At 42.6% G+C, this 9162-nt stretch overlaps 1 protein-coding gene across 1 annotated transcript in view; it reads right to left on the reverse strand.

Annotated features, from left to right (window-relative positions):
• Abhd2 (abhydrolase domain containing 2, acylglycerol lipase) overlaps positions 1-9162 on the reverse strand; it is a 102666-nt gene that overhangs the window by 16511 nt on the left and 76993 nt on the right. Inside the window, exon 6 of the mRNA XM_015493086.2 lies at positions 7462-7645. Coding sequence (XP_015348572.1) covers positions 7462-7645 — 184 coding nt within the window. The remainder of the gene's footprint in view (positions 1-7461; positions 7646-9162) is intronic.

The raw sequence follows: 9162 nt of genomic DNA on the forward strand, positions 1-9162 counted from the left end.
GGAATAATAAATATCTCAGTGAAAGTCTCTGGTGATTCACAGGTGCCTGGGCCCAAGGAGGGACCAGATAAGGATGTTGAGATCAGTGTCTCACTTAGTTTATTTTGGCTAACATTAATTTCTAGGATCTTTGGTTGGCCACTCAGTCTGTTTAGGAGCTGTCTTTTACAACCTTTGGGTATATAATTAAGGAATTGAAACTTGATTTTATATAAGTTTAATAAAACACAATCAAAATTGGTGTGTTATAAAAAACACACAGTCCAATACTAAAAAGAAAGGTATTCCAAGCTACTGAAAATTAACTGCCCTGTTGAGGAATGTTAAAGATCAAAGAGATACAGAGAAGAGTCAAAGTGAGTTTTAACTGGTTAGACTGCAGTGGTCACAGTCACCATTTCCAAAGACAGAAAAAGAGACAAGTGGATTATCTGGATACACTGCCTATCAAGAGCCTCACACATACAGCTCCCACAGATGCAAATTCTGATTTATCCACTTTGTTTTTGCAGTGAATGGAGGCAGGAGAAAGGCCTTTTGGGTCTGGTGAAGGGATAAAGGTCTAAGAAGATGTCTGGGCTCAAATGGTAGAGGGAGGACTTGAAACATGGCCCATAGGACACCTTGAGAAATTCACCAGGCTCTGCATGAGCAGCTTCAACCTTCCAAGGCTCGGTTTCCTATGTGCCAAATCAAGAAGTCGAACTAGAGAATTCATTGAACTACAGAATTCACCGAGATTGCTTCCATGCTGAGGTTATCTAGATAGTTTCGTGAGAGACAGAACAGAGGCCACCTTGGAGACCTTGGTGGTTTTCCTGCTCCTGTTAACAGTGGTTAGAATTCTGCAGATAGGCGGATGTGGTGAATAGAGAGCTGGCCAGCAAGTGGTACTGAGAATGGGTGTGAACTCTGGCTTTAACCCGAAGATAGGCAGCTCCTGGGCTAGATGGGTCACGTCTATCCATCTACCCGGGAACTACATGACCCAAAGAAGAAGGTTTAAAGGGAATGGTGGTGGGGCAGAAGAACACTTGTGATGAGAGTAAATGGGAAACTTCTAAGGGGAGGGAAGAGGACATTACAGTGTCAGAGAGCTAAATGCCAATGGGTGAAGCACAAACAAAAACAAACTAGCTCACAGAATACCTAAGATCTCAGTGGTGTCAGTGAGACTTCATGAGATGGGAAGGACCCTGGGATGGACACCATGTTACTCAAAATAAGGTCAATTTTCAGGAAGAGAAGCAGAATAAAGCTATATGGCTTAAGAAAACAGACCCATGTTGTCCAAAAACCTTGGGGAAAAACATGCAAAGAATGTTGGGTGAGAGCTGCCAAGTCAGATGGAAGAAATAAATTTTACAGTTTAGATGCAAATCACAAAATGGGCATGGAAGCCAAGGGCACTAGACACTGCCCAAACTTCTACTTGCCTAAATGGCAGAACATCCAACTGCTTAACCTGCCTTTAGACAGCTATACTCTCTAGAAGAGAGAATGGATAGCAGGAACCACAACCCAGGCCCATCCAGATACTGGTCCACCAGCAGTAACTGGGCTGAGGACCTGGCAGAGAACTGTGGAATCCAGAGAAAAAGTAGCTAGGTCACTGTTATAGGAAGGAGAGGCTTTGTGTAATCCAGAGTGAATTTTGTTGGTAGAAAGACAGGGTTCAAAAACATCAGAAAGAACCAGGATCATTCCAATAGGAAAGAGGCCTCCTAAAAGTAGCAAAGCTCTAAAAAAGTGATGCTGTCATTGAGGTCACAAAGGAGAGGAGAATACCCTGCAAACAAGTATGGTTTCACTGTCAGTCTTACTTGAGAATGATGCATATGCATTTTTAAAAGCTCTATCATCTATACATCAATTTACTTATCCATTACCAAAATAAAGTTCTCGAAAGATGCCTTCACTACTTCTATCCAATACAAATTAAGTAATAATAATGTTACCCACAATGTTTTCACAGTTGTTGACTTTGAACTGTTAAAATAATTTAAAAAGGTGTTTTAGAAGGTAATAGTTTTTTTTTTATATATATATATATCAGAGATTGAACCTAGGGATGCCTAACTACTGGGCCACATCCCCAGCCCTTTCTTTATATTTTATTTTGAGATATGGTCTTGCTAAGTTGCTCAGGGCCTTGCCAAGTTACTGAGGCTAACTTTGAACTTGCGATCTTCCTGCCTAAGCCTCCCGAGCTGTTGGGGTTTACAGGTGTGTGCCACTGCACCTGACATATTTTTAAATCACTAAGAAAAGGGTCCATACAAATAAGCATTCATGATTATTTTTAGGGGTCCTGTTCAGAAAAGGCTGGACTTTCCAACTCCTCAACTTTGCAAAATGAGCAGACTAAGCACTGAGTAAAATGAAGAAAATGAACTGGAGAAACCGATCATCTAATGTCCAAATTAATTCAAATCTCCTGACTCACATAAATAGCTCAAATTCCTGCAAGACTGTGAGACAGCATGGTCTTTAAGAAAATATGGAGGGTGAGGATGAGAGAGAAGTCCTTACATGGCTTGGATGGGGGCAAGCTTGGCTCTAATATTCCAAAAAGGGGAAAGAAGGCAAACTATGATTTAAGGTTGGTGATGAATTTATGGGATGTGGATCTAGGCAATACTAAAAAATACCTTGAAGGCAATATGCTTCATGAAACCTTAGAGTACATTATGTATTTTCCTAGAATGCTATATACCAATATAAGAACTATTTTTACTTGGGCAAGGAGGGGATTCCCTTCCAGGCTTTGCCTAGATACGATCATATTTTCTCTTTTTTCATCCTGTAGATCTGAAACTCTATACCCATTAAATAATATCTTCCCATTTCTCCTTCCCTGCAATTATATTTTATATAGCTGTTCTCTCCCCTAATTTTAATGTACACATTCTGTCACATTATATATTTTTCTTGATGTTTTTAAATAAAAGCTGCCTGTAGTTCCATTGAGTCAATGTATCATAATTTACTTAACTATCCCCCAAGCTGGACATACGGATTATTTCTAACTTGATGCTACAAGAGAGAAGTAAGCAGAGGAAGCCAAACCAGGAGTAGCCTAAAGGAAAGGGCAGGGCACAGACATGTGGGCAGTCCTAGGCAGACCACTAGCACAGTACAGGGCTCGTGGCCTCTGAAGAGGGAAGGTGGTCTCTAGCCCAGGCCAGCAACTGGTTGTCTTTCACAGGTGGAGCCAACCTGAGGAGAGGCTATAACCTCCATCTAGTTCAGCTTGAGAATATGAATGGAAGAAAACCAAGCCCTTGGGGAGGGAGCAAGGGTCTTTGATACCTGTCTAACTGGGCCTTGGTACTTCTATTGGGGTAGCAGGATTTGGAACTCAGGCTAGCGTAAGAATGGCCACCCACCAACTCCCTTTCTTGTTTATAATATTTTCTCTCAGGGTATACATTTACAAGAATAGATTAGAATTAAGGGTACATACAGACCCCCTCATTTTTCTGATTAAAAACAATAAGCACAACAACAAAATAAACAAGAATCTCCAGGTGCTAAGGGCAAACCATTCGGTCAGTTTTATAACCCTGTAGTGGAAAATCTGTTATTTCTGAGGACCTTGTAGCTGGTGTGTTGGTTTGTGGCCTTATAAATATCATCCTATTGTCATTAAGTGCGATAAGGTCCTTAGATGTTGATTATTTTTGTTTAATCAACAAAATGCTTTTGTTTTAATTATAATTATTGGCTAATTCTTCAATGTCAGATTTTTTTTCCCCCTAGTACTGTGGATGGTCTACCACTAAGCTGCATCCCCAGCCCTCTCGCCCTCTCTATTTTTATTTTTTTATTTTGACACAGGGTCTCTCTAAGTTGCCTAGGGCCTTGCTGAGTTGCTGAGGCCGGCCTCAAACTTGTGATCCTCCTGCCTCAGTCTCCCAAGCTGCTGAGTTTACAGGAGTATGCCATAGTGCCTGACTTGCAATATCATATTTTTGAGAGCTTTGTCAGGAGAGATTGATTCTACCAAACCAAAAAAGGTTCCCTTCCCTCCTCCTTAAGCTCCATGAAGGAGCTTATTCAGGATTGTGTTTCCAATGCCCAGGACGAAGTCTAACTGAAAGAATCAATGCACGATTTCACCTATCAGTAATCTTCTGGTCCCACTGGGTCTCTCTATCACACTCCTGTCTGGTCACTACTCATCAATGAATTTATCATCAAGTATCTTCATAGTGAAGTTTCAGCTAAATAATTAAAGAAGATAGACTATGTCTGACCATGCAGCCTCCCTAGGCTGATTGGCAGCTGCTTATGCTAAGAGAATATGTTAAAGTCCACTACATATCATGGAATACCAATCAGGACAGTCCCCCCCCACTTCCCATGTGCAGCATGTGGTAAGATGTAAGCTGGTTTAGCAGCAGCTAGAATTTGCTAACTATAGCAAGCAGGTGGTTGGCTTCTCTCTGAGCCTTCCATTGGCTCTGGTGAGGCTAGAGGGGAGGGAGGCGAGCTACTAAGTTTGAGAAGCCAGAAGGAGGGGAGTAACTGAGCAGGCAGTCCTCCAGGCTCAGCTAGAAAGGATTTACCAGAAGCACGAACTCCCGTGTGGCCCCTGCAGGCACAGATGGGCCCTCCCACTCCACCTCCATGTAAGAGGACACGCGCAGGCACAGCTGCCATCATCCCAGTGCCGAAAAGGATCATCACCCTCAAGTGTTGGCAAGAAAAAAAAAAGGTTATATTGGTTTAAAGGACAGAACTGTTCCTTTATTCATTCAGAAGGTCTGGTTGAAAGGTTGAGGGTACCTGAGCCTCAGGTAGCATCAGCATACATGGGACAATGGTGCCTGTCTGACCTGCCACAAGTTTCCATGTGTGGAACTGTATGATCTTAGCTCAAACATTCTCTATGCTCCAGAGAATAAAGTTGCCTGTTTTTCTCCTTACTGTATAAGGCTGATGTGACCATATGTAATTATGTGTATGAAATCTTTTGAGAAGGGACAAAATACAAAGCACCTTGCAGATTCTAGTTTCCTACTCTCCTTAACCTGCTTTGCCTTAGTTAAGGACACTTGTTTGCTGACAGTGTGTGTCATGTGCTCTTGGCAACAGCAGATGGCGCTACTGCAGCAAAATGAAATGAAGTTATTGATTTTGCGTTTTGAAGAACAAAAAAGAAAAAAAGAACAAACTTGTTAATCTTCCTATTTATCAAATCCAAGGCTCTTTGAATATCCAGTCAGCATCCACAGCAAGTTCACAGAAGTTTTTTAGGAAAGGAATCTAGTGATTTCCATTTTCTAGGCTTGCTGAAAATTGTGCCAACTGTCAGAACCTCCCAGCTCTTCAGGCCCAGCTCCCCCAGATCTGCTGGTAGGCTGGTCCCTTGCTCATTTATTTCCTATCCCAGCGACTGAGCAGGATGGGGCTTTAGTTAGCTCTGATTACATATGGCTATGAACTTGGGAGTTGAGTGTTTCCAGTCAAGCTAAAGTAAAGGAACATGTCCTTTCAGGTGGCTTCCCAGTGTCCATGGGGAGCTTCCCAAAAGGAAGATGAAGGGCCAATCTAGTCCTTAGATGCCAGAACTGGAGAGACCTCTGAGGCCACCACATCAGTGTCTCCTAAATGTGGCTAAGATCAAGAGTCACCTGTGAAATGTATCAACAGGCAGATTCCTGGGGTCTCATGCCTTAGACTTCATCAATCAGAATCACTAGAGATAGTGTTCCCCCCAAACTGAATTGATTTCTAACATTATCCCCAAAGTGATTCTCAATGAAGTGAGACAGCCAGTAGTTCACCAGACTGGTCTTTGTGATCCACTAATCTAACCCAACTCCTTCATTTTATAGTAAATAATAATAATAATAATGACGACCCAATAATTAAGAATTCTGAGTTCCTTATATTCTATGTGCTAGGAACTGTTCTAAGTATTTCTACACATGAACTCATTTACCTACATAATGGAGCTATGCACTGGGGACTATTTCTTATTATTGTCCCCATATTGCAGATGAGGAAGACTGGAACCCCTTTCTTGGAAAAGTTTCATCAGGGACATTTGTCATGTCTGCTTTGGGTACATTTGAATCCTCCTTTTTGGCCAGCTTCAAGTTTAGGCAGAAGTTGAATTTGGGGCCCACATTTGCCCCCTGAATATGCTGGCTTCAAATTCCAGCAATAACTTTAGAAAGAATACAGATAAATTTAATCCATCAGAATTATGAAATGGGCTTAAAATGCAGCATGAAAGATGTAAGTAAGGCAAAATGGAATGACTTTTACGAAGTATAAAGACTATCTGGCATTAGACAGGATCAATACAGAAGTTTTTGTTTGTTTTACTTCCTTGTGCAATTTTTGGATTTATTCAAGAGATTTTTAATAATTGGTCATATACAAGACATTATAATGAAGAGTGTCTATAGGAAAAAATAGGGTGTTTTTTTTTTGCAGGGGAGGTGATACTGGGGATTGAATCCAGGGTGCCCTACCAATGAGCCACATCTTGAGCCCTTTTAAATTTGTGAGACACAGTCTTGCTAAATTGTTGAGATTGGCCTTAAGTTTGCAATCCTTCTACCTCCGACTTTTAAGTCGCTGGGATTATAGGTGTGCACCACTGTGCTGGGCTAGGAAAAAATACAAATGCATCTGAAGAGCCTGGAGAGAAATGTGTGTGTGAGTGTATGTGTGTTCAGATTTGGTACTTTACCACTGAGCTATATCCCTAGACCTTTTTGTTTGGACAGGGTCTTGCTAAGTTGCTTAGGACCGTGTTAAGTTGCTGAGGCTGGCCTTGAACTTGCTACCTTCCTGCTTCAGCCTTCCAAACTGCTGTGATTATAGGCATGTGCTACCATGCTCAGTGACAGCACCAATCTTGAGGGGAGTCATCCTGTAGGTGTCTGTGGGCAGAAGACCACCCAGTGGGTCAATGCATTTGTGAAGAGATCTGGGATGCCTAAGAGATATGAATACTTGCAGGTGAGGATGCTTGTAAAATGGTTTCCACAGAGCCCTTCCAGATGCCATCTGAGACTTGGCTCTTACACAGGTAGGAGACATGTGCAGTCATAAGGCCCTGCTCTCAGTTCCTAACTCACAACTTCCTGTGTCTTCTCCTAAACCCATGGTTCTGCCATGTTCCTGAAGCATGAACACAGTAGTCACCTAACAGATACTCCGCTAGGGAAGAAGCAGCTATTAACAGGGCCTTGGCTCACCCAATTATAGATCTGAGCCTAACATGCAGCTGCATATATCAGGCTTATAGAGTCTGCTAATAACAACTCCAATGTATGATGTGAAATCAAAACAAGATGAGACCAAGACTCAGAAACTTCTGCTCAGTCTGCCATGGTGTTCTCAAACCATGTCTGGTGCATTGGGACATCTCAATAAACAAATGCTAACTGAAGACCTGAAGGAAAAAAGAAGTACATGCACACAGTGGAGATGACTCACCTCAGTGCGCTGTACCCCTGACACACGCTGACGCAGCACAGAACCTTTTCTTGGTTTGCCTGGGTCTCCCCCAAGTATTTGCACACGATGTTACCACCCAGGCTGAAGCCCACAACAACCAACTGGGTCATGGGATAGGTCTTCTTAATGTAGTTCACCATGGCTCCAAATTCCCATGTGCAGCCTGTGGGCAAAAAACAGGTGAGGTCACTCAATCATTTTAGGTGCAACAAATGTTGGAGAAAATGCAAGCTGGAAGGTTACTAAATTGGTGCAAATATACTAAAAGACAAGAAATTTATGTGTGTTTTGAGGGAGGGTAGGGGGAGATAGGCAGACAGAAACTATTCTTTGGCTACTTAGAAGTCTCTCCTCCCTCCCCCAGTATTAACCAAGCATCAGAAGTACCCGCAAGCAGAGGTTCCATGTATCAAATAGATGCTCCTTTAAGGATGGGTCATGAGAAACTAGTTTAGATGCTCATGGATGTTGGAATAGATTCAGGTGTGCATGAATACATATGTTCACATATAAATGTAAATAAACCAAGGGCAAATCCCTTCGAGAATAGTTTCATGAGCTACATTGGGATGCTATACGCAGGTGGACAATGATTCATGTGTTAAGAAAAGTACCAAGTGGCTGTTATTTACAGGATCTTCTTGTCAGTGTAGGGGAGGGAAGGAAAGGCAAACTTAAGTCCAGAGGGATGGCCAGGATGCTCTGTAGGATTAGGATAAGATGTTCTTTGTGACGTTGGAACAGGGTGCCAAGGGAGGCAGCCCCATTCAGAAATACTCAGAGGAGCCTTCTGGATGGAGAGGTGTTTGCCTAGTTTGCTCAGGAGGGATGACCTCAGCTGGTGTCCCCTTGGGAAGCTATTGGAGCCATGCTGTGTTTCTACAGCTTTGCTTAGAAGAGGAGACAAATGGCCATATACAAGTAAAGTGATTCACCACATCCTTCTAAGACCCAACCTCAGATCGCAGGGAGCCAACTTAAGTAACACCTACCGGGGAAAGTTAGGAATATTGGCAGGAAGCATATACAAAACAGATTGGTGATGAGTGCAGTGGCACACACCCATTATCCCAGGGACTCGGGAGGCCAGAGTTAGGAGGATCACAAGTTCGAGGCTAGCCTCAGCAATTTATTGAGACTCTGTCTCAAAATAAAAAAATAATAAAAAGGACTGGGTTTGTAGTTCAGTGGTTAAGTGCCCCTGGGTTCAATTCCCAGTATCAAACCAAATAACCCAGACTGGTATGAGAAGAGAATGAATTTACAGTAGAAAGATGAGTTGCTGACCTGGGCACTGGCTCAGAAGTTTTGACATCCCTAATGGACTTGGACAGTTTCTTCCCTAATCAGCAAGCCATGCCTGGGGCAAGCTCCCAGGTTTCTGTCTTCCTTTTGTGGTGGGCTGCAGACTGAGTTAAACCAACACATGCAGGAGTTCTTAAATTGCAGAATGCCCAGAATCACCTGGACAGAGTGTCAGAAATGGGCAATCCTGGGCCTCACCCCCAGAGATGCTGATTTTATGAAATGGGGACCAGGCCCAGGAATCTGAACAAAAATTTTTTCAGTAGTCAATTCATGCATATGGTACAGAATTCCAATGACATAAATGATGCTTAAAAGGTAAGTTTCCTATTTTCTCTCTCTCTCTCTCTCTCTCTCTCTCTCTCTCTCTCTCTC

Source organism: Marmota marmota, unplaced genomic scaffold (assembly GCF_001458135.2).
Source record: "Marmota marmota marmota unplaced genomic scaffold, marMar, whole genome shotgun sequence".
Lineage (NCBI taxonomy): Eukaryota > Metazoa > Chordata > Mammalia > Rodentia > Sciuridae > Marmota > Marmota marmota.